The 26,254-nt window shown below is 41.5% G+C and overlaps 1 protein-coding gene across 14 annotated transcripts in view; it reads left to right on the top strand.

Annotated features, from left to right (window-relative positions):
• The first annotated feature begins 70 nt into the window (after positions 1 to 70).
• Positions 71 to 26,254, top strand: part of SIGIRR (single Ig and TIR domain containing) — a 34,431-nt gene continuing 8,247 nt past the window's right edge. Inside the window, exons 1-10 of one of the 14 annotated variants that reach the window (XM_088665446.1) lie at positions 116 to 296; positions 1,641 to 1,712; positions 4,478 to 4,601; positions 14,566 to 14,910; positions 17,177 to 17,366; positions 18,118 to 18,248; positions 20,565 to 20,708; positions 20,902 to 21,045; positions 22,837 to 22,939; positions 23,527 to 23,677. In XM_088665446.1, coding sequence (XP_088521572.1) covers positions 4,502 to 4,601; positions 14,566 to 14,910; positions 17,177 to 17,366; positions 18,118 to 18,248; positions 20,565 to 20,708; positions 20,902 to 21,045; positions 22,837 to 22,939; positions 23,527 to 23,677 — 1,308 coding nt within the window. In that variant the 5' untranslated portion in view covers positions 116 to 296; positions 1,641 to 1,712; positions 4,478 to 4,501. The other 13 variants (XM_035122863.3, XM_060276750.2, XM_060276748.2 and 10 more) reach the window with 13 other exon arrangements.

The raw sequence follows: 26,254 nt of genomic DNA, 5'->3' as shown, positions 1-26,254 counted from the left end.
CCTAAGGTCGAGGCAGCCAGTTGCATGCTGGGAGATGTAGTATTTTCTCACGAAAGGAACTCAGCAGCGAGGAAGCTGCCGCACTACACTACCCATAATTCTTCTGCGAAGAGAGGTGTGAGGCATCGCCCTTTGGCTACCTGAGCGCAGGTTGTGGGTTCCCATGGCAACAGGGAAGAGGGTTAGTTATGAAGACGCCTCCTTGTCCCCTCAGCTGCTAAAATTGTTATCTTCGCGCAAGAGGGTTTTTTTTGGGGGGGGTGGGTGCATCTGGGCCATGGCTTCTTGAGTTAGAGGTTGGTGCTGCTTTTTTTATTCATTGGAGTCTCGCGTGCTGGGTCTTCTCTGTACTAGGCCAGGAAGAGAGAAACACGCACGTGTCGTGATGGTGATAAGAAAAAAGGCTTTTCTTTTCTTTTTAAGGCCTCCAAGAGTGGAGCTTAGGTAACCTGAGACTATTACTGTGGGAGAGGTAGCAGCTTCTGGTTCCTTGGGCTGTGCCTTCCTGAGTACAAAAGCAGTATATTGGGACATACAGTGAAAATGGGATTGCTGCTTTTAGTAAAGATTAACCCTTTATTCCTTTTTGTAACACCATTTTAGCATTATTTTGCAGGTATTCCTCAGCAGTGATTACCGTATGTTTGCCCATGTTAGGAATTAAGGTTGAAGTTAAATTTGCAGCTTGAAATTGTTTGGTGTAGAAGTAGTCCCCTGTTATCTTACCTTGGGGCAAAGTGTGTGGTTTGGGGGTTTGCCTAGCGTTATGTTGAGATAATAATCCATATTTTTATTTGAAAAAGGCTTGGGACACCTAAATAAAACATGGACTCCCCTAACTAAAAGACCTATAGCTTGATCTTGTTTACCTGGAAGTCATTAGTGCAAGTTGAATGGGGCTTACTCATAAGGAAGTTAACATAGGAAAATAGGCTTTGGATAAAATGCATACTTAGTATTGAGCACAGTAGGACTTGCTGCTTTTGAGTAAACAGGCATAAGATCTACTGAGGTAAAGGGTGGGGAACAGGAACTTAACATTTCCGTCTTAAACCCATTTAAGCAAGTCAAATTGATTTTAGTGATCCAGGCAACAGTATTTACGACTACAGCCACAGATTCAGTTTTCTTATTTTAATTTGTGTTCATTAAAAAAGTGTAGGCGCACAATCTAGCCAATGTTTGAGACATTTTTAACAGCACAAACTTACACATATACCCAGAAGCAAGTAACTTTGCTCAGTGGGGCTTAATTCCTGGCAAGTGCACAGATGATTGCAGCTAGGACCTCCTTGTACTTGGTGGGACAGTGCTGAGTATACATTTAGGCTTGCCACATGAACCCTTTGTTCCTTAGTGAAACTAATGGGACCGAGAAGTGCTCAACTTTGGCTGGGTGTGATTAGTTTTTTGTTAGACAACTATACTGTTGCTTCTGAGCTTTTAAAAAAAATCCTAAAATAGAATATGATTACTAGATCATATTGGATATCTTGGACATTTTATACAGAAGCTGTTTTTGTAAAACTGAATTTTAATTTATTAGTTACAAAATGAATAATTGGAAGGATGTGGATATGTTTGGAAGATGATTGATTGCTGGGGAAACTGGAGCTGAAATTGTACGGCTTGGTTTCTAGGGCAACAGGTTTCACTGCAGCTGTTCAGAAAAGAATGAAGCCATGCATAAGGGAGAAGTCTATAATCTGTTGGTAAGATTCTACCCTAATTTCATGAGTGCTTTGGACTGTCCAGGCAAATTAAAGCCACATTTGTTCAGAATTCAATATACATTATAACTAATAAGCTATGCATCTCTGATGTTCCCTGAAATGCATCATTTTGAGCTTCTTGGGGACAATGCTACAGCATCACATGGACAGAACAGATGAAAACAATTTTTGTGACTTGAAGAACCAGATTTTATGGGCCAATATACTTAGGTATACCTGCGGGGACGCAGGTGGCGCTGTGGGTTAAACCACAGAGCCTAGGGGCGGTTCGAATCCCTGTGACGGGGTGAGCTCCCGTTGCTTGGTCTCTGCTCCTGCCAACCTAGCAGTTCGAAAGCACATCAAAGTGCAAGTAGATAAATAGGTATCGCTCCAAGCGGGAAGGTAAATGGCGTTTCCGTGTGCTGCTCTGGTTCGCCAGAAGCGGCTTTGTCATGCTGGCCATGTGACCCGGAAGCTGTTCTCCGGCTCCCTCGGCCAATAATGTGATATGAGCGCACAACCCCAGAGTAGGTCACGACTGGACCTAATGGTCAGGGGTCCCTTCACCTTTACCTTTACTTACGTTACAAAACATTTGGGCCAAAATGCATAAACCATAATAAAATATCTCCCCACTCTGCTCCAACTTGTAAGGCTGTACTCTACCATCAAGCTGCTTTTCAGATGTACTGTGGTTAGTTAGACTGAATATTGGTATTCCCATTGCACTAAATGAGAAACACAGTACTGTATTAAAAGCAAAAACCTGATCTTGTCTCCTGTGGAAGGCAAATAGGAATCACAAGGAGTACCATGCCAGGTCATAATTGTGCAGCAATTATAGCATCAGTGCAGTGCAGCAAATACTCAGGATGTGCCAACACAGCACTCTGCAGTTGCTCTGTGTGAGGTCTTGCAAAAGTTAGATATGTGGAGTGTTGGGGAGTATGATGCCACTCTGCAAAATCCTTGAATCGGGAGACTTCCCACCATAGTACTGTTACCAGTGTTGTGACCACAAACCATATAAATTAGTCAAATGTGACCATTACTGTAAAGCACTTTGCATGTTGAAAGTACCATGTAAATTATAAATAACTAATTTTAAAATGAATATTGGATGCCAGGGCCCATAATTCAGAACCTTCCTAGGGCATAGACACCAGTTGTACAGTGAAAAAACTGGTACGGTAACTGCCACACGCTCCATCTCATACTAGTACTCATGCCCATGGGCAACACAGAGCAGATGGGACAGAGGAAAGGGAACAGGAAATGCAGTGGATGGAACCCCAAACAGTGGGTGTCTGCTTTGTAAATGTTGCCCTACTTGGAGCACAGCAATTCTGTTCAAGGCCTGTCCCCATCTATCAGGGCGAGCTGGTGTGCCTCAGGTGATAGTGCCTGCGGTATCTGAGAGGATGGTGAAAGAAATGTGTGCATGAGTAGAATTTTGTAGCAAAATCCACATGTCTGCAAGACAAGACTTCTGTGGCAATACTTGATATATTTCCTGTTTGTGAACATTGTCACCCTGTGTGTGACGGATGATATGCAAATACCATAAACAAAGAGCTGTAATGGGTCAGCTATTTAGTTTAGTATTATATTGTTACCACCATTGCATGGATTTGTCATCTGCATTTTCTGTTCTTGGAAAATGTCTTAAGCTGTTTTTGTCTCTTTTGGAAGTTACTTGACATAGATTAGGTACCCCTTACCGTAACAAACTAAAAACTTTCCTGCCATTCATATAGTCAGTGTGGTTAAGGATTACTTGCTTATATGGGACAGCAGCTTTGATCAGGTAATGATTTTAAATACAACTTTGGGGAGGCTAGTGGTTATTCCATGTTTCATTTTTAGGTTTCTGAAAGCTGCTCTGTACAGTAATCGGAGAGTTGTTCCTCTTTTATGCATTTTCTTTCACAACTGAACTGTATATCAGCTGCACTTCATGATCAGAATTATTAGTAGCCCTGAGTGTGTATTTTATGCTACATTTAAAAAGAAAACAGCAGCACATCTTTTACAGATTAAAAAAGAGAATTCAGCTCTACTAGTATTGTTTTTCAATTCAGTAATACAACTTACACTCATGGTGTAGCTGTCAGGTTTGGTCTTGTCTTGAGATCTCACATTTCCCCTTTGCATGAAAGCAGGCCTCCTTGGTGTATTTTCCTTGTTTACTCCTTGGGGGGTTCTTGTTTACTCCTTGGGGCATTTTCTTGTTTATAGTCCACAGCGGTCTTTGCCAGGATCCAGGATAACCAGCTGGCTTAGTGCCATAGAGCGGCAATCCTCACAGCTGCAGAGCTTTTGAGCAACCTGGCTCCTGGCTCTTTACTGAGCAAACTCTTGGTCGGCTGTTTTGCTGCCAACAGGCTGGGTGGGTTTGTTGATTTTAAGAGTCCAGGTTTCATTTTCTCCTTGTATGCAGGTGGAAAGGTGGGTGGAGCAATGATAGCAGGTGGGAGGAACTGGCTGTCCCTAGTGCAGGCCTGGAAGATTGTGATTGGGGGTGGAGAATAGAACAAGTCATTTAAGGAGGACATGGAATGAACAAACAAACAAAAAAGCAGAGAGAGATACTTAACTGGCAAAGCCAGTCTGTTGGCCAGTCATGTGATTAACATGGCTACGATCAGGGAGTGAGCAGCAAGGACACACAAGGAGTCTCAGGATTTGAAGGTGGCTGCCTGAATCTCAAAGAGGGAAGTCCATAAAGGTAATTATTTCCCCTGTGCTTTTCCATTTTGTAGGATGCTGCTTGTGAATAAGCTAAAATGACTGTGAAATTGCTCTCTCTTCTGCCTGTGCCATCTGTGCTCTTGGCTTTCTGCCTTGCCACAAGGAGTGAGCAGGAAAGGACAGCAGCTTTTCAAGGTGAGACTAAAAGAAAAAGTTGTCCTGGTGTTGGTCTGTGTGTGTTTTATGAATATATGTAGGCTTGTGGTGCTTAGCAATAAAGGCAGTCTGACCCAATGTTTTTTCTTCTCTGTGCCCTTCTTGCTTGACCTGATGCAGTCACTTGTGCTTCAACCACTAATCTCTCTTCTGTGTTTGGATATCTCTTTTTGGAAGAGACACACTTTATTTATCAGACAATACGAGTATTTTGAGGGAAGATTGGAAACTTCTTACATGGCAGGCCTATTTCCATTATTGTTTCTGGTTGGCACAGTGAGCTTTCCTACAGTAGGCCTTGCTTCCCAATTTGAGATTATTTTTCCATTGTTATTTTTGGTCAGTGAGATTTGTGTGCTCACGGTTGTATTTAACACTTGCTATCTGATCATAGGGGTGTCCTATGTTTTCCATTTGTTCTGGAGGCCTCATTGAATTCCATTTTCCCATGACACACGTTGCCAGGTTTCTGCAGGCTTCACATTAATTAGCTGACTGATGCTTGATATGGCTGGCTTCTGTCCTGTGAGGGCTTTGCAGTAGTCAACATTTGTCTATCCATCATTCTCTTTGCCTTCTCTGCTTAACATTTGCTGTAGGGGTGCATGGAGCTTTAGGAGAGAATGAAAAGTGCATCCACTGTCCTTCTGACCTATACAATCCAGTCTTACTCTGCCCTCTGCCCATGCTGGCTCTGCAGCCAGCGGCAAAGCATACAGGAACTTTGGAGAAAAAAAATGGGCTATTCCTCTCTCAGAACACAGGATGCTAGCTAGTCAGTTGCATTCTAAGGGGTGGCTTAGTACAGCAACATAGTCACCCTATTGGCCAGGCATCCCCAAACTTTGGCCCTCCAGATGTTTTGGACTACAATTCCCATCTTCCCTGACCACTGGACCTGTTAGCTAGGGATCATGGGAGTTGTAGGCCAAAACATCTGGAGGGCCGCAGTTTGGGGATGCCTGCTATTGGCTGATCACATCCTAAGTTTATCTGCTGACCACCTATGTGGTGTTGATTTGTTTTCTGTTTTTCGTTTGCATTGCTGTTGGCTGCCTTGGACATATGTAGAAGGAAGCGGAATACAGTTTTTAAAAGAAATTAATTAGTAGTAGCCAACTTGTAGGGATCTTCAAAATATGTGAGTATGCTACTCTAGTATACATTACAGTACCTGTGCAAACCTGTGTGTGTTAGGCTACCAGTGGCTTTCCCTCTAGTCTTCTAATCTAGGGGTAGGTGTCATTGCAGTGCTGAAGAAACAGGCAATAATATACATTTGATTTTGCCTTAGGCCTATAAATCCTCTGCTTCTAGTCCAGAAGTGCCATAGACTCATTCTGCCTGTGCCACTGTGATGTTTGTGCCACAGCTGGAGACTATGGGGTTAAATTTAGTATGTGGTGGGGCAATGAAACACTAGGTTAGCCATACATGGAACTGACACATTTATTCTCATAATTTGTTGTAGTTGTTTAGTCGTGTCCGACTCTTCATGACCCCATGGACTAGAGCACGCCAGGCACCCCTGTCTTCCACTGTCTCCCGCAGTTTGGTCAGACTCATGTTGGTAACTTCGAGAACACTGTCCAACCATCTCGTCCTCTGTCATCCCCTTCTCCTAGTGCCCTCAATCGTTCCCAACATCAGGGTCTTTTCCAGGGAGTCTTCTCTTCTCATGAGGTAGCCAAAGTATTGGAGCCTCAGCTTCAGGATCTGTCCTTCCAGTGAGCACTCAGGGCTGATTTCCTTAAGAATGGATAGGTTTGATCTTCTTGCAGTCCATGGGACTCTCAAGAGTCTCCTCCAGCACCATAATTCAAAAGCATAAATTCCCATAATTAGTGTTTTCAAATGACCATATAAATAAATAGTTGAGCTATCATTCTAGGAAGTGAGCAGATTTATCTCTGGCGTGTCACAGATATCTGCATACAAGATTTTTACTGCCTTATGCTTTATTTTTGATGTGGCTCACGAAATGATCAGGCAGTGCACGATGAAGAAACTCTTCTGTGCTCCTTCCAGATTTAACTTGCTATCCCTAAGTATTGGTAAAATAGCTTTGTTAGTACAGAGATGAAGTACTCTTTCATAACACAGTCTACTATGAAGGTAAGGATGCTAAGATCTCTATTTCCATCGATTGACAATAGGGAAACAACCTGCATCTCTTATTAAGTTGTATGCTTAAGTAGGGTTGTGTTGGTATCCGTCTGTCTCGAGAGACAATAGACAAGTGTGCCTTCGGGAGTGAAGTCAAGCTGTTGGAGAGTTACAGGCTCTAGAGACATATACAGGAGAGATACATTTTCTTGCAGGTAGAGCAGAAGAAGGCATCTGGTTTTGCTGGTACAGTTACACCAGGCTTCTCCAAACTGCGGCCATCCAGATGTTTTGGCCTACAACTCCCATGATCCCTAGCTAACAGGGCCAGTGGTTGGGGAAGATGGGATTTGTAGTCCAAAACATCTGGAGGGCCGAAATTTGGGGATGCCTGAGTTACACCATGGTGTTTCTTCTCTCTGCACTCCTACCAGTGGTCATTCCTCTGGTTACTGTCTGTCTCCAGACACTGTGATTGCCTGCAAAGGGTTCCCTTGAATACTACCCTTCATCCAAAGATCATAGGCCAGCTTACAACATAAAAACACAAAATACACAGCATAATAATAATAAAAATACCCCCTTCTGTTATTCATTCATTTATCCCACATTTCCAATGCCTTTTCCCATGACTTTCCAAACAGCAGAAAGCCTGATTCTTTTTTAAAGTGGCTTTGTTGAGCTGGTGCAACAGAGCCTTTCAATCCAATTTAATGGCTCAGACCTAAGTTTCCAATGTGCTCTTGAATCCCACTTGCAAAATAGTGACTGTCTAGAGGCACCCTTAGGCAATTTATGCTTGCCTAATTGAAACAGCAACATAAGATGATGTGGGGTGCTACATTTTGATGTTTCTTCTTAGAGGCTTTCTTCTTCTGAAATATGATTTGTCTCTTAGAATTCCCACTTGAGTATCCATGATGAGTAGTGCAGAAATCTTTGTACATGTTGCCCAAGAGGATAAAAGATACAATATTGCCTTGGTCTAACCTCTTAAAACAATGGCTATTTTAATTTTCTGTCTCATAGGAGTCTCAAAGCTATTAATTGGTTAGAAATTGAGATAATCCTTATCTTTCTCTGCCCCTCCCAGTTTTATGGGTTTGTGTGTGCCTGCTGTGATCCTGGGAAAAGCACTGGCAAAGTCAATACGATAACATTCCTGTCTGTAGGACCAATAAATAATCCATAATCTTTGAGTTTTACATACAGGTGCCTTTTCAGTTACTGCTGTTGCGACATACCAACCTAATCTGCTTTTATTGATAATGCTTTTGTATAAATGGACCACACCTTGCAAAGAAGCAAACTGGCTAGAAAGTGTGTGTGTCATGGTGGGGGGGAGTGAGAGAGTGAGCTTGGGAGTTCGTTTGCTCAGCCAGTAATAGGTGTCAGTATCTTCAAAGTATGCTGTTTGTTGTGACATTTCTTTGTGTCTTCTCTGTATACTGGGAGAACCGTGGGTGCCTCCCAGACCACTTACAGACACATTTACACAGTTTTCTTCTCATTTAGTGCTATATTTGTGTTGGCCTTTGCAAAGGGATAGCCATGCTGACATTCACTTATAGAAACAGGACTGAATGTGTACTCCAGTGCAAGCCTGGTTTGGACAAAATGCCAAATTGTGGTTTGTTTAAAATAAAGACAGGAGGAAGGAAATGGATCTGTGTGGCTCATACTTATGCTGCCAACCCATGCTTGGGCATTATGTCTGAACCAGTCCTAGGTGTGTGACCACAAATGAAAATTCTTTGAGGCCATTTACACTGCACCTTAGTTTTGTTTTAACCACATTATTCTGTGCAGTTTTACAGAGAAGCATTTTGCACAGCAGTTACTGGTTTTAAGTTTATTGTGGCAATTACATAATGAAGGAGATAATTGATTCTCCCTTCCAGACTCTTTTTATGATGATGTGAAACCAGTTTACCATCTTGCAGGGATGCACGCTTCGTTGTTTGTAAGTTGAAGCTTGCCATATTTGTTAATGAAATAGGTGATGTTTAGGGTTGGTATAACTGCCCTAGGGCATTTTGCTGCCTGAGAGGGAAAGGATGACTTCCCCACTCCCCTTGCAAGTACAGAATCTGATTCTGGCAATGAGACAGCATCCTTCATCACACCTGAACGCATCAGCATGCCCAGGACAGGCCATATGGCACATAGAGTTCTGTCTTTCAACACTTGGTTACTCCTCGCCCTAATTGGGTCATTGCCAACACAGATAGATGCTGCTGTGCAGCAGCATGTGTTGCATGAGCATGTGCTAAAGTTTCTGGACTTTGTGACTTATGCTGGTTGCCTCTTTGCAATGCATACTTCTTCAGTCGGGCTTTCCTGTACTGTGACGTGTTGAAAGAAAGTGACTAGGTGAGACAGATAGCCATACTAGGCCAGCAACAAGCAGGCTCACTGGCATAGGAGGGTAGGAATGTCCAAGAGACTTAGGGGGAACATCCAGGGTGGCGTTGTTACCACCTGAGACAATTGCCTCATTCTGTAATGATAGGGTTGCCCCTGCAAAAAGCAAAGGCTGTCCCTACCATTATTTGTTTAGTTAGCTGCCTGTGGCTTGGATCCTAAGCACAGTTTCTTGGAGGTACATTTCAAAAATGGTAGGATTTGCTTCCAAGTAATAAGATGCATAAAAGTGAGGTGCCAGATTACTACAGTTCTAGCAGATAAGTTTCCTTACCCCTTAAATTAAATATATCTACTACATTGAAGTAGGATATTGATTATATGATTAAGCCCTTTAATTCATCAGAAATGTGAGGAGATAGTCGATAGAGCAGAAGACTCTTTAATCTCAGTGTCATAGATTCAAGCCCTACATTGGGCAAAAAGATTCTTGCATTGCAGTGGTTTGGAGTAGATCATGGGTCAGCAAACTTTTTCAGCAGACAGACAGCTACTATTCTTCAGACTTTGTGTGGGGTCAGACTATATTTTGGAGAGAAAAAACAAAAAATGAATTCCTATGCCCCACAAATAATCCAGAGATGCATTTTAAATAAAAGGACACATTCTACTCATGTAAGAACATGCTGATTCCCAGACTGTCCACGTGCCAGATAGAGTAGGCGATTGGGCCGGATCTGTTTGCCTACCCATGGAGTAGATCAGGGGTCAGCAAGGCTGGACCGGCACAGCGCAGTGCAGGACATCACGTCTGCGCATGTCCGCGGCACTGGAAATCACTTCTGTGAATGCCCAGATGACGGAAATTGTGCCTGCACAGAAGTGATTTTCGGTGTCTGGGCATGCGCAGAAGTGATTTCCGGTATCTGCGCATTTGCAGACACAATTTCCAGTGCCACTCGGCAAGTCCCTGCGCCACGCTGCGCCGGTTTAGTGCAGCGCGCAGGGGACTCACCAAGCGGGCAGCTTGGTTCGGGGGCGGCTCTTGGGCTGATAAAACGGTCTTCGTGGGCTGGATCTGGCCTATGGGCTGCACGTTGCTGACCCCTGGAGTAGATGATCCTTGCGCTCCCTTCCAACTCTATGGTTCTTTTCTCTGCTACTGTCTAAAGTGTACAATACTTTGGACTGATCCCAGGATTTGGGATGGTTGGTATTGATGGAGTTCTATATATAAACATATGAAAGGGATGAAACAATTACATTTTGTTTTGAAATGTAGATTGATGTAGTTAATATTGATTTGTGCAAAATACAAGGAATAGTAAATGCCAAAAAAGAAATGGAAATCTGCGTGTTGGCTGAGATAGGCAAAATATAAGAGCAGAGGAATAAATATGGGTTTAAGGACCCTTTCCTGTTAGTTGGGGCACAAGAGCTTACTTATGTAGTGGATTGTGGCCATGATCTTTGATATTCATAGCAGTATGAATCATGGAATATAGCTTTCTTCACATTGTCTGATATACCTAATAGATATCTGAGAATCATTTACAAAATAAAAGGGACAGGTTTTTTATCTCATAGTTGTATACTAGGAGATAGAAGGAACTGCCTTTGTATTTTTAAGTCTAATATCCCAGTCTTGGGATGCAGAACATACAATGCTCTATTATACATGTATATGCTTGGACAGGTAGTCTCAATTTAAAGGAATATATGTGCATTCTGGGCACACAACGTGAAATGGATGCTTTCATGGTGTAGTGAGGACTGGAGTATACATTTCTCTAGAACAGATCCCTTCTCACAGGCCAAGCAAGCTAGGACCAAGATCTGACTAGTGGTGGTAGTAGTAGTGGCAGTAGTAACATGAGTAAGAATAAAGGGCTGTCCTCTCAGCAAGGAATGAGTGAAAGCAGATACCATACAGGCCCCAGCATGAGCTCCTCCTCCTGCTCTGCCCTCTGAATGAAACCAAAGTAAAAAAGAGACTTCAGATAATTTAAACTGGAGACAATAATAATTTTTGAAGAGAGTTGAAATTAGTTTTCCTTATGTGTGTGCTTCTTCTGTTTTGCTGGTCAAACATGTTTGGCAGGTTTTTAGTCAATACAGAAACCTGTTTACCAGAGGTCAAAATGGGATGAGTAGTTGTATTACTTCCAAACCAGTTTTTGCTCTCCAGTCCCAGTGAATGCCATCCATTTCCTCTAGACTTCCTGCAAACACAATGAAGATTGTAGGATGTTTGAGTGAAGGGAACACACAAACATTGCTTGCAAAATAATGCAGCATAAGACCATGAGCTGAAGCAGGAAGGATATATTGTGCAGCAAACTGCAGCCGCAAAGTGTCCCTGACACAAATGATTCAATCTCCGTTGCATTTATAAATCCATTGTGGAGTCAGAAATCTTTGGTGATCACTCGTAAGATTGTCTTCCATAAACACGGTTTTAACAATGAGTCCGTAGGTGACTGTGGAGGCCAATTCTGGATCCACACGTCCTTCCACAGTGGGGACATTGGTTCCCGGGCGGGAGTTGATCACGGTATGGATTTGCCAGGCATGCCTTCCTCTTACCACGTTTCTCCCTTGTGTCCTGAGTTCGAGTGCCTTCAAAGCCCATGACACCTTTGGTAAAGGCTGTTCTCCAACTGGAGTGCTCGCAGGCCAGTGTTTCCCAGTTGTCAGTGTTTATACTACATTTTTAAAGATTTGCCTTGAGACACTCTTTTGTTAACCAGGGGTCAGAAATATGCTGTATTTGACCAGTGCAACAGTGCACTGGCTTGAGTAACTTCTCAGAAAATGTGATATTCTTGTACCAAAAGCACTACCTGTGCAAAAAGCATGAGGGATGATAGTGGAAACGGCCCTGAATTAAGTTGCATAGTAAGTGTATCCTGTTGTGACAAAATCCATTTATAAATCAGCATTCAGTATTTGAAATATTTGTGAAAGGACCCTATGAGAATTAGCACCCTCTGAGATAAGTCTTTGGTTGCATCTTAATGCTGGGATCTATACCTGCCTTTTCTCCCTCCCACTATCTGATGGTTGGGTGTGTGCTTAACAGCTCCTGTGTGTAAGCAAAAAGAGCAGCATTTCTTTCTTCAGTTTCTCCCTGATCAGGTATGGGAATGTTTGTCTAGCAGACAAAGGCAACATATTATGCATACTTGAAGGGACCCAGCCCAGTCACAGTAGGGTGTTGTTGTTTTATTCATCGTTTATGGATAGAAGGACGAAATAATGAAATGAAATTCTGTGGCAGTACTACTCTGGCAGTTCTTTGTAGAATAATTATGGTCATGATAGAACAGACAAGAGCAATAAAAGATGTGTAGGATTAGGCTGCATGTATTCAGATGCTGAGTTCAGTGGGCTTTACTCTCTTGCAAGGTATAGAACTGCAATCCTATGTAACTTTTGTGTTAGCAGAAAAAGAAGCCATTCATATGAGAAGCCATTCAGTTTCCACCTGGTAAATTTCATTCACATAAGTTTAACAACAGCAACAACAATGATGATAATGCAGTAATGCTTATTTGGAGTGTTTTCATGACAAAGCATCACAGTAGTCAGTGGCACTTTAACAACTGTGTTTGCATCTACTAAAGTTACTGCCATTTCTGCCAGAACATCATAATAGTGAACAATTCATTGTATATATAGGACTGTTCTCCCACCAACAGTGAAAACCTTTGATAATGGAAGTGCTCACTTGAATATGAATTCTCACTTGACGTTCTGCCAGCAGTGGAGTTAACTATAGTAGAGTTGCATATTTAGGTAAGGTAAAGGTTAAGGACCCCTGGATGGTTAAGTCCAGTCAAAGGCAACTTTGGGGGGCGGTGCTCATCTCACTTCAGGCCTAGGGCCAGCATGACTAAACAGCTTCTGGTACAATGGGACACCATGACGAGTGCCAGAGCACACGGAACCGCCATTTACCTTCCTGCCACAGCAGTACCTAATTGTCTACTTGCACTGGTATACTTTTGAACTGCTAGGTTGTCAGGAGCTGGAACAGAGCAATGGGAGCTCACCCCATCGCGTGGACTCGAACTGCTGACCTTCCGATCGGCAAGCCCAAGGGGCTCAGTGGTTTAGATCACAGCGCCACCTGCTCCCTATAGTTGCATATTTATGCCTACTGTTACACCAGCAGTGGTAGTCAAGAACCATTGGGTGCCTCCAGCATAGTACATCAACAGGCAACCAGAGCCCTTGAAGTTGGGTTTGAATCTCTGGTTGCTTCTATAGCATACAAACAACACACAAAAAGTTCTCAAATACATAAGTTACTCTTAATTGAGAACTGCATGAGAAAATTATGTGCCATGTGCTACATCACTTGGCAAGTAGATTCCCATTTAAATTTATCTGCTAACATGAGGGAGACTATGTTAGAACTGGTACATAGATGGTACTTAGGTCATTTAGCTATCATATATGATGGTCATGTGTGCAAAATGAATAATACTTGGAAGTCACCGCACCCCAAAATAGTATTGATTAGTCATAAATGATGACATTATTTATGCTTTGTACTTCTGGACATTTCTGAAAATGATTATTTTTCTTAGAAATACTTACCACCTTTTGTTTATAGCAGCTAAACTGGATAGGTCTGAGCTTTGGAAAAGATACAGAACCTTTATCTATTTCTCAATGGTATCAAATAAGGTGGAGGTTCACTGTCATGGACAAACAAGTGCATCCATTTCATGTACATCATTGCATGATGACCCCTTGATTATATGACAAAGAATGGTTCCAGTTCCAGTTCATATCAAATACTGAAGTATACAGACATGCAACTTTTTGCTCAGTGTGTTGTACAGGTGTTTTTTTTTAAGTTGATTGCTTTTCCTTTGAACTTGTTGCTCTGAAGCACTTATGATAATTATAGTGTTTCTTTTTTAAAAAAAAGTTTCCAGGTGTGCAAATGACCAGAGAAAACCACCAATTCTATTTTTATAAATACATTAGCAGTATTTGGTTGGCTAGGTTTTCCACCTGTTCTTTCCTTTTTCCTATGGTGCTTGCTTCAGTGCATTGGCTCTCTTAGCATTTTTTGTGGTGTGTGTGCTATGAGGGGGGTTGTAGAATGTGATCATTGTGTTCATGCCATTATTATCAATTTATTCTCTGTACATTATAAATAAGGAATCCATGGCATAGACAGAGTTCTAGTTACAATCGCATAGTTAGCGGATCTTGTTATCAGGATGATAAATATTTCTCTTCTCTATAGTAAATTCACTGTAAACAGTCTTTCAGGAGCAATCACATGGTATGCATATTGAAAGTAAATTCAGCTAGGGGGGCAGTGTCTATGACCTTGTTGGGCATGAATGACTTGGTTGCTGTTGGAGTTGCATATTCTGTGCTTGCTGTAGAAATGTAGGTTGGATTATGCATCATAAAAGTAGTTGCAATTTAACTGCTTTGTTTTATTTAGAATTCTTTTCGCTGACAGTTTCATCTAATTTATCGTGTGTGGACCCAGATCACGTCTATGATCACACCATTTGGACCCAGCAAGAATTGGTTAATCATTTGTTCTGCCCTTTGGATAACCAGAGCCTCCAGCTTCTTCAGTCTACCTCAAACTTTAGCATCCAGTGGAGCAAAAACTGTCATCTGCTTAACTTCACTGCGTTAAGCCACCTGCACAGCACACTGCAGAACACAACATACCTTACCTTTGAGCTTGCAAATGCCAGCGATGCAGGCAACTATACCTGCACACTCTACTTGAACGATCAGAGAAACAGCTCCTTCACTGTCCGACTGGTCATGGCAGGTGAGTGAAAGAAGTGGGAATTTGTAAACATGCCTTTGGATCCCAAACCTAACACTGACGTCTCCTCTTGGGCCCATCCCAGGGGAAGCAGTACTGCTACGGTACTGTTCAAGACGGGCCACTTGTCTGCCTAAGTCTGGCTCCTATGTTGCTCGTTAGGCACAGGGCAGCTGCGAAGTATCTAATTATGTAGGGCATGATTTTGTCCCCTTTCACCAAAACATAAGGTACTGATCATACTCAAATAAGTTATGGCACTAGATAAGCCATGGGGAAGTGAGCCACTTTATCAAGTGCTATGATCCAAATGATGCATTGTCAACCAGAAGTTGGCGGGCTGATGTCTGTGGCTGTATGTGTGGCTGTTGTTGAAGAGGGCTTCCTTTTGCCTGGGAGAAAATGGCAGACACGTAGCTCTTTCTGAGCCCTCTGTGCATTTTATGTTTTAACTAAGATGACATATAGAACTGTGTGAACAAACAAACCTGACGAAGGCTTCACTGTGGTGGAGACACAATTTAGGAGAGAGAAAAGACAAGGTTTCAGAAGCTGTGATAACAAGTATCTAAACTGATGTGAGAGGTACCTGAAGCTACCAAGATAAGCTCACTCCGCCCCCCATTTGCTTTTAGATAATGTTAGAACTAGTTGTATTGTCAGAGTTGAAATGGGGAAAGACAGATTTAAAAAAATATATATGCTGAGATTTAAAAAATTAGCAGACTTGTTGGGACAGAGAAGTGTGTTTTTGTCTCTGCTTAATATTTTGTAGTGCACTTAAACTAGGATGGATCACCATTTTGGAGCACTTCATTATGCTAACATAAATTAGCTAAAGATGGTGAGAGGGAGATCTTACATCATTTGAGCTGAAATCCTGCACACACATCCTGAGACCTGGAAGTCAAGCTTGCTAGGCACTGTAGGTCTTATTTCTGAGAAGATTTGTATAGGATTGTACTCTTCAGTTTTTTTTATTCATTAAGATAAGGATGGTAGTTGCTGGTTTCTCAGGAAGTTCTCCTGAATTGGCTAAGGACTGGATATCGGTAAAGAGTAATTTTTGTATTATTATCCCTTTAAAATAAAGGTAAATATTGGAAATGAGTCCAATACACAGAGCATTTCCTACAGCAGGGAGAGCCTTTACATTTTTAAAAATGATGGCAATGATGGCCTAGTTCTCCTTTTCAGAATTTAAGGGAAAGGAAAATTAGGGACAAGTACTTGTGACATAGACTGGGACGCAGGTGGTGCTGTGGGTTAAACCACAGAGCCTAGGGCTTGCTGATCAGAAGGTCGGCGGTTCGAATCCCCGCGACGGGGTGAGCTCCTGTTGCTCGGACCCAGCTCCTGCCAACCTAGCAGTTCGAAAGCACATCAGTGCAAATAGATAAATAGGTAATACAGCGGGAAGGTAAACGGCATTTCTGTGTGCTGCTCTGGTTCGCCAGAAGCGGCTTTGTCATGCTGGCCACATGACCTGGAAGCTGTATACCAGCTCCCTCGGCCAATAATGTGGGATGAGCGCCGCCACCCCAGAGTTGGTCACGACTGGACCTAATGGTCAGGGGTCCCTGTGACATATTCTAGTTTTTAATGCAATGTGACATTTGCACCTTAAACCCCCTATTTTCCACAATAGGATTCAGAAAATTCTTCATTAAAAAACACACACGCTCACATATGCTGAAAATGTGCAGAAGGCCAAACTATATTTAACATGGATGAATGAGTTGACAGTATGAAAGATAGAGGGGGAAGAACAGAACTCTGATGGACTCTGAACAGGCTGTGAGAATAATTAAAGTACTCGCACTAGGACTTCAAAAGTTAATAATTAATACCTTATCTCATACTCAGCACTTTTGTGATGTGCATACCCCTTTATCCTGGGCATTTCTCTATAATGGGACATGACATGCTTTCCAGATAACCTGAACATTCTGTATTTCCCACTATAGTCCTTACTGAATTTCTCATTGTTTCTCAAGTCTGATCAGAACTGCAGAACCAGCCTTGAGAGGGAGGTTGTACTCAGCAATTTGTCTTGTTAAGTTTCCTAAACATGGTGAATGGAGGCAGGAATCATCAGCGAACCCACTGTGCAAGGGAGATTGTGCTTAGGTGCAGGGTCACAGGGACAAGAGTAGCTTGACTTTCTTTGTTATGTTAGCCAGACCTAAATAGCCAATATGCAGTCTAGAAGTTCAGTGCTCTCATTGAAAAGCTCTCTTATGGTGTATTGTTTTTGTTGCCCCAACAGATATTTGCAGTGCCCTTCCTCATTTCCTTTCCCCCTCCAGCAATCTGACTTTGCAACGTGATTTGGGAAGCCAGTTTGCACTGAACTGCACTGTGCAGCTGCCCTACATGAAAAGCTGTGATTTTGGCCTCCGTTGGATGAAAGATGACCAATTGCTAGACAATGAGACCTATGCTGCTTCTACTCATTGGTAAAAAGGCTTTTATGTATAATGGAAATTAAAGCTAAATTGGCTGTATAAACTAGAAACAAAAGAGAGAGAAACAAATTAAAATAATGTCTCCCAAACTCTGAAGATAATGGTGGATCTTTAGGAGCTTATGTATACTATTAGCCTTATAGGTTTGTGGAATAGGGGCAGTAGTGTAATATATATAGTTCAATGGGAGGAAATATCCTTGCTATGGTAGGGCGAGATTGAGTGAGAGTGGGAGAGTGTGTTTCTTTTAAAAAGAAAATTGTACACTTAAGCCCTGGTGAGTGGATCTCCATAAAGTGAGACGATGCTCTATGTATCAGTCTTCAATGGGGAGGCACTTTAAGCAGTAGGACATTGCTACTATAGTTCCCCAAAAGAAGTACCATACTTTTATGTAAGACATTGGGATCCCATACAACAACTAAGCAACCACAAGTAATCCATTGCTTTAAAAGAACAAAGAAAAAGATGATTTTGAAAGTTTCTACTAGTTTTTGTGGAAGAAAAGGTTGTCAAAGGCCAACATGATAAAATAGTGACAGTATTTCTAGATCATAGATACTCATGGACACTCTTGTTACCAAGTCACAGTTCATTCCTTGTCCAAATTTAATGTTTTGTATAATCCAAGATTCATAGGGTGGAGCCCTCTGAGTTTCCTTCCTGTCCGGTTCTGACTGAAATTTCCTAGTGTTTGTTTTCAATTAGTGCTAACCTAAATCTTCTTCTATTTGCACCCCAGGCTCAATGAAAATACATCAGAGATAATAATCTCCAGCACTTTGGATATGAATGTAACAACAGATGAAAATTATGGAGCATTTGCCTGCTTGGTTAGAAACAGTGCAGCAGTTTTCACACTGCAAAAACCAGGTAGCATTTCTTTGAACTTCATACCATGTGCATTTGGGTGTGGGTCGGCACTCTATTTGAAGGTTGTTATCTTTATTAAGTTCAAAAAAGATTCTGCTACTCAGTAACTGTATTCCATAGTAAAATTCCCATTAGTATTTCTGAAATGAGAGTTGAAGATGGAGATACTTTTTTTTAGAGTCGTCGGACCACTCTGAAAACACACTTACGGCATTCAATCCAAATGGAAATTTCCCTTTCAGGGTTGACCTCTGAAAACCAATAAGTAAGGATATGGCTGTGTACAGCATTGATTGGCTGATGCCTTTGAAGAGTCACACACACACACACACACACACACACACACACACAATTTTTTGACCCCACCCCAGAGCAGTTATGCACTTTGGTTAACAAGATGACAAATAAACATGAACGCAATACTTTAAACTCTTTTTAATTTAATTATCTTTAGAAGAGCAGACTCTTATCTGAAGCATGATGGGAGGGGCAAGTGTGATAACTAAGCTTGCATTTGCTTTGCTGAAATGTACATTTGTCATTAAAATGGCAGAACTAGATAAATCTGAGATTGCGCAGCAGCTGAGGAATTGAATGTGATTTATATCTTGTCTGCCTCCTCTTGAGACTCAAGTAGCCTAAGTGTTTTGGATTACATTTTCTAATTACAGTCTAGAAGTGATCCATGGTTCAGCATCATTATTTCATTTCTCCATTGGTGTATGTGTGATGCTGCGGGCCATTTCACACATTATGTGTGTGTCCTGGAATGGAACACTCTCTCTCTCTCTGTGTGTGTGTGTGTGTGTGTGTGTGTGTGTGTGTGTGTGTGTGAGAGAGAGAGAGAGAGAGAGAGAGAGAGAGAGAGAGAGAGAGAGAGAGAGAAACTACATCCTTAGGTCCAATGTACAGGATTCAGTATGGTCTATTGAGGATGTGGGTAGCATGGAATCTGGTCAGAGTTTGACCCACAATGACTTTATAGAGGTGTGACAGCTTCACTATACATTTAGTTTATAATTCTCTCCACATTTTTCACTTTGCAGTGCCACTGTTCAGCTCACTTTTTGGCATGTGTGCAAAGGCAAATGTGTTTTTGGGGGAAGAAACATAGTTTTGAACTAAGATGGCTTCAAAATTCTGAAGTATTGTGTGACCCTCTTGAGAATTTATGAACTGGGTATATCAGCTTGGCTTTCCTTCTTTTAGGAAGAAGCAAGACTTAATTTTCTATATAGAAACTAACTGTTCTCATTTTAAAAATAGAATATTTTACTTTAGCCCATGCATGGCCATCTGATAGACTGAAGTCTATCTGTGGTGATAAGAGTATTTGCTTTATGCTGTATATAGATGCCTTCCTTTTCTTTTGAGTAAGTTTTCCCTGTTTTATCTTGGAATTCAAGAGACTCGGCTGAGCCTGCCTGATCCTCTTCTTAGACTTTAGAAGACGTTTTTGCTCTAACTGGTAGTAGGGTAGTTAAAAAGGGCTTTGAACCAGACTTACCATGTCTCTAGAGGAGTTTAATATAAATACAGCCTTTAGTGCCCTCAGTATTGCTCCATGCTGGCTTTAGGGGCTCAGTTTACAAGAGCAATTTTATGATGGCGTCATCAGTGAATCTGATGGCAGAAAATTGCCACATGATGGCACCAGCAGACAATAGAAACTTTTCTGAGGTCTTCAATCAGTCACAGCCTCAAATGGTTCTGCACACCAAAACAAACGTGCTTTTAGGCTGCCCCCAAGCAACTCAGCTGTTTTGGCATGCTTGAACACTTTCAAATTCCTCCATCTGGAAGTTTCCATAGGCTGATGGAGCAATTCTGAGATTAGAGCCTCTGTGTATTTTAAAGCAACATTCAGCAAATGGCTCAGTTAACAGTATATTCCAGAGTGTTTTACAAAAAGTCTAAATGAACATGCCCAGGCACTTGCAGGAAGAAATTGAATTGGCACTGGAGAATGTGAATAATTTAGTTCATGCACATCTTTACTCTGAAAACCTTTGATTTACTTCTGCATGTGCATCTTGTGAATGGAGATACTTACAAAATTTGGAGGATGGTCTAACAATGTGGTGCTAGAATAAATCTGTCTTTTAGCTTCTGCTCATCTCTTCCTCATCATGGTTGCACGTTCTGATAGTCAGAACAGTCATCAAGATACTAAAAAAAAATCAAGAATGACATAACACTTCATTTTCTTTATAATTTGGTATATTCAAAGACCATAGAACCCAACTCTTCTCGTCCTATCAATTGTAAGGATATTTTCTCATTTAATGCTATTTAAAATATGTCTTTCTATTACAGCAGAGACTGCTGGACACTTGGGCGCTCTGCTAGCTGCACTTGTCACTGTGGCACTGCTGTTACTAATGGCTGTGATGTATGTGAAGTGCCGTCTGAATGTGCTCCTCTGGTACAGGAACCGTCATGGAGAGGTGGAGATCAATGGTAAATATTGGGCTGGAGAGTTGGCTGTCACTTTTCCCCTTGTGAGATTCGAGTTTCAATGACAGTCCAACCCAAAGTGTGAACTTCTACAAGAATTATCCCCTCAGTGTTATAGCTAGTCAGCACAGGTTTTGTTGTTGTTGTTGTTTTTACAAAATTATAAAACATTTCTCCTCTTGGTACTTTTCCACAGATGGAAAGCTGTATGATGCCTATGTGTCTTATTCTAACTCAACGGATGATAGAAAGTTTGTCAACTTCATAGTGAAGCCACAGCTGGAGAATCGTCATGGCTACAAGATTTTCCTGGATGATAAAGACATCCTGCCCAATTCAGGTATAGAACCTTGCCCAACACCTCATTTAATATGTACCTGGGCACTCAGACTTGCTGTTGAGTTTAGGCTGCAAATAACTTCTCTAAAATGGATTAGTTGGCTAAATGAAGAGAAACCTTCAGTTTAATTTGCTCATTTAGCATCCTATGTTTAATATGGTAGTTTTATTAAGTGTTAAAATATCCAATTGAAATTGGTACACACACTAATTCTGAATATCAGGTTAACTCTTGCATCCATTTTCAAACAAGAGGAGGAGAATGCAAAATACACTATTTCCATTAGACACTGAGACAGCAGGATGAAAGTCATAGCTGCCAAGTTATCCCTTTTTAAAGGGATTTTCCCTTATGCTGAATAGGCTTCCTCGCGAGAAAAGGGAAAACTTGGCAGCTATGATGAAAGTTGGTATGCAACTTCAGGGCAACATTCTGCATTTCAAGTACAGCTTAATCCATGTCCCTGTTTCCAAGGGAGATTGAAAAGATGTAAAACATAGTGCAGTGCTATATCTGACTGAGATATTAGAATACAGGCTGGTGTGTACATTCAGGACACCATTCTGCATTTCATATATGACCCGAGCTTGACATCTGTATCCTTTTTCAGAGTGAAGAAAAGGGCCACAAACATTGCAATGCAGTATCTGAAATGAAGCCTGTTGAACGCTGCACTTTGCTACTTAATAGATGCAAAAGTATGGCTCTGAAAAATTACTTTGTCCTTTGGCACTCTATTTTGTGCGTTGGAAGCAACCTAAAATACCTTTAATTCTAAACACCAATAATGGCAAAGTTGTGCAAAGAAGGAACTGAATATTTTATAGTCAGGCTCTCTGTTATACAAAGAAAAATGTATTCTCCTTAACCACCCAGTTGTCCACAATTAGGTTCCATTTGCATATTAAGTAGGATGTATTCACAGTCTGCCCCTCCTCCCAGTATATGCTCAGCACAACTTGTGGGCTTTCTACACCTGTTCAAAGTCTGTGACATGATGCATTGCTTAACTTGCATGACCTTGCAGATATGCATTTCATAGAAATGGGTGGTTGTTTGTGTTGGCCCGCTGCCTCTCCCTGTGACTCCATGTTTCCAGGCTGTTATTGCATATGTTTGACAATGTATTGTTTCTTTATTTTGGGCACAGCTTGTTTAATCTTCCTCCAAAGAGCATAAAGTGTAGTTCCTATCCAGGCACTTCACAGGGCTACCCCTGTTCTGGCTTCAGCAGTATCACTGTAATCATGTACCTTCAGACCATTTGTTCTTCAACTGTTTTGTTTCATAAAACTTCTATAAAAAGTATGCAGCATCCATATGCATGGGGATGCAAACAATCTGTGTACAAAATGCAGCTCCTCCGTATTCTATAATGCTGCCCACAGTGGACAGTGCTGGTTAAACAAGAATACACCACAAAACAGCATTTCTCAGCAGTATAGTGCTATGGAAAGAGCATTTGTATTGTGTTCTTTGTGGTGTGTCTAATAATAAAAAATGCAATGTTTGAGTATACTCTTCATTTTATTCTTAAAATGTCCTGAGTATTCCACCAGAGGCACTCATATCCGAAACCAATGGTGCTGTCTGAAGGACAGGGAAGTTCTAAACAGGCTGGTTAGTTTTTATTCCATTGCCCAGGGGTTCTCCTTTCTGTAGAGCAGAGCTGATATGCATTTGGATGCTTGGGTGTTTCTTTCTTGTACAGGTGAAGGATGAATGCTGAAACAACAATGGATTGGTTCTGGCCCTTCTCAGAAGAGATTTAGTTTTTCTCCTCTCTTTCAGAACCTTCTGCAGATCTGATTATGAATGTCAGCCGGTGCCGCCGCCTCATTGTGGTTCTTTCTAATGCATATCTGGAACAGGAATGGTGCAACAATAATTTCAGGTAATTGCAATAGAGACAAGTTCTCTGATCCTCCTTTCATTTTGGGGGGCTCAGGAATGACTCATGTGTGCACTTCCTCCTATTGCCCACCTTGTTTAATAGAACGTTTACCAAGTTGACTAAACAGGCAAATTGTATGTGCAATTCTGATTTGGAGGAATCACTAAAATCAGTTTGCTTATTTGGTTGTTCTGGTAAACTATGGCTTGTCAAGCCAGTCAGGTGTTCCAATAAGTTGTACTCGTAAGAGGAGGAGGGAAGGTAGAAGGGAGTAAGAAGGCAGTAGGGAGTATGTTCCTGGCTCTCCTATCTATGATTAGAAGGGCCTCTGAATTTATCCAATTTCTGTATACACCTCCTATTCACAACACCCAGAATCTCTCTTATATATCTGGAAATGAAGTACGGCAGTTTAGTGTTAATGCCTCTCAAACGAGTTCCTGAAGTTTTAATTGAACTGTTTAAATTCTACTGAAACTAGTCGTGCTTAGAATTAATATTTTGGGTGACTAGATTGGGTTCAAAGCTTTTTCTAGAATTTGGTTGTGGATTTGTTTAGGACTCTAACCGATTGTCTGGTTTTGCAGGGAAGGTCTTTGGAGGCTACTGGAACTATCCCGGAGGCCAATCTTCATTGTCTTTGAGAGCCAGTACCGAGAAATAGCACATCCAGCCATAACTTTGCTGAAGCAGCAGAAGAGCACAGTGACCCTTCTGATGTGGCGTGCTGGGTCCATGGTAAGTTGTGGGCTGCAAGGCCATAACTTCATCACTGTGGTTATGTTTCTCAGTGGTAAGGCAGTACCTGAAGCTATTCAAGAAGCATAGAAGTGTAGAGTAGCTTCTCTTCCAAGAAGAGTTGAGAGCCAATCCTCCATTACTTGACCTTGCTGTAATGTATACCAGAGTAATAACTGTTACCTGCTTTACTTGGCACTAAAGAGTAGCACCTTCATGAAAGTAGCCTGAATATATTTTTGTCTGTCCATTATTTTGATCATGATCTCCTGTTATTATTTTAGCTATTTACCTGTTGACTAGGAAATCATCAGCTCCAGAGATTTGCCAAATGATACCTTTTAAGATGAACATGACTTGACTGTTCCATGGGTCATGCAGGGAGGCCATGAGCAGTGTTGTAAGCACTGCAGAAAATATAGATAAGTTATATTTTAACTCCTGCTTTAAAGAAGCAAACAGAGCCACAGGGGGGCACCAGAACCTGTGAAATAAGAATTGGAAACAAATACTGTACTTTGCTTCACCCAGAGTACTCTCAGTGCAAAGAGAAATTAAAAGAGAGGGGAAGTTAGAGATTGGAGAAGGAAAAAAGCATAAACCCGTCCCTAAAATGAGCATTTGCAGGGGAGCATTCTAGCAGTATAGAGACTTCTGGTTTACAGTTATTGCTGTTTCTTTATCTGTGCTAAATGAACAATAGCATGCTCGTGACTCACAATACTGCTTGCAGTTGCACATCAGGATATTAATTTTATTAGGTTTCTCACCCAACCTTCACCTCACGGTCCCAGGTCAGGTTACAACAATTAGAAAAACTAGTGACATGACACATGTGTGTGTATTTTTAAAGAACTGGACCCATCGTTTTCTGTAAGTCTGGTATAATGTAAAACTTGTACCTCATATAAATATTTAAATACATAAACAGGATGCACACACAGGTAAACAAATAACTGCAAGCATGCTTCCAATAGATCTTAGGTTTCCAGAACTTAGGGAGGGCGAGGAATGGAGGGGAGGGGACAACAGCACACAGTGCAAAGACATCCCATCAAGCACCTCCCACTCTTGGGGGACAGGAAGCACTGCAATAGAGTTCATTTTGAAGGTGGTCTGTGGACAGATGTGCACAAAAATCCACATGGGAAAATCAGAGCTGTGCAACTCACTTGTGCAATTAACACTCTGCTGTGTACACAACCTATCCCTCAAGACATAAGAAAGGGGCTTCTTGATTTTACTTGCAATGTAAAGAATCCTAAGCAGCTTTGTTAAACAGTCCTTTTAGACACAGCATTCAAGGAACTACCTACTCCTCGCCCCAGCTAATAAGTTACGACAGGCAAAATATTTCAAAGCAGCTTTAACAGTGCCTGGAAAATGCCATTAGGTGTAAGGATACTGTTCCCTTCTGGCAGTGAGTGGATCAAAGCCACCATATGTCTGCTTTTTTTTTTTGTTTACTCCTATCTCTAAGACAAAATGGGAACAGCACGTTAACATTTTTAATAAGACTGTTGCTGTACATGAGCAACAGGCTGCCAGTTTTGAGATCTGTAGGTGCGATCTTTGGCTTCTTGTTTCTTAGTCAGATTAAAAAAACGTCTCTTTCCAAAACAAGGCATTAGGAGAGGAATTAATATCAAGAGAGGTTTTGAAGTAACATCCAGTGGAGTGGTCCTGTCATTGCTAAATTATTTGGTTTTAAAAAAACCAATTGACTGTAGTCCATCAGGGTGGAATCCGAGCACAGCGGCCCCAGTTTTCAAAAAAGGCGACACGCAAATTATATACCAATCAGTCTTATAGATAGCATTAAAAATTACATGCAAAATTCCTCCTGTTTTGAGTATGAAGAATGGCCTATGTTGCACAATGTAATTGCTGAATAACAAGCTGACTTTAAAGCTGGCTAGTTAATGTTTGATAACCATTCTGTGCTTGCTCATTTAATTCCTGTGTTAACAGAAAAAATAAGCTCTTCGCAGTTTTTGTTAATTTTAAAACTGCCTTTGATTACATCAGTAGAAATACATTCTGGGAGAACCTCGAACAACAGCATTGCTTGCTATGTGTTAATTTTGGTAGGAGTATTGCTCTTAAATACTAAGCTAAATTATCTCATAAGTGGACTGTGTCCAACTATATTCCTATATTTAGGGAGGATTCCAGATTGTTCATTCTGATTAGTTTGCAAGGAGGTTATACAGCAGAGTGGGCAACCTCTGGCCCACAAGCCAGTCTTCATTCTGGCAAAGCAAACCCCTTCAGCCAGCAAGATTACATTCTCCACTCTCCACTCACCAGCTGATGAGCAGAGGGTTTGATAGTGCTCTGTTTGGCTGTACATACCTGCTGCCCTGCTGGAAACAGGCACACAAAGCGAAAGAGCTCTGTATATTCCATCTCTGGTGGTTTGCAGCTCCCCTGAAATTCCATAAAACTAAAAGTTGAATGACAGCTGAATAGTACCTCGAAATATTGACATGCCTATTACCAATTCTAAAATGGGTTCAAATTATCTATGCAGTTGCTCTTTGCATTTGAGATCTTGGGGTTTAGGGTGTGTGTGTC

The sequence above is a fragment of the Zootoca vivipara genome, chromosome 1, assembly GCF_965207765.1.
Source record: "Zootoca vivipara chromosome 1, rZooViv2.hap1.1, whole genome shotgun sequence".
Taxonomy (NCBI): Eukaryota; Metazoa; Chordata; class Lepidosauria; order Squamata; family Lacertidae; genus Zootoca; species Zootoca vivipara.
The sequence above is the reverse complement of the archived record's forward strand: the minus strand, read 5'-3'. Positions and strand labels throughout refer to the sequence as shown.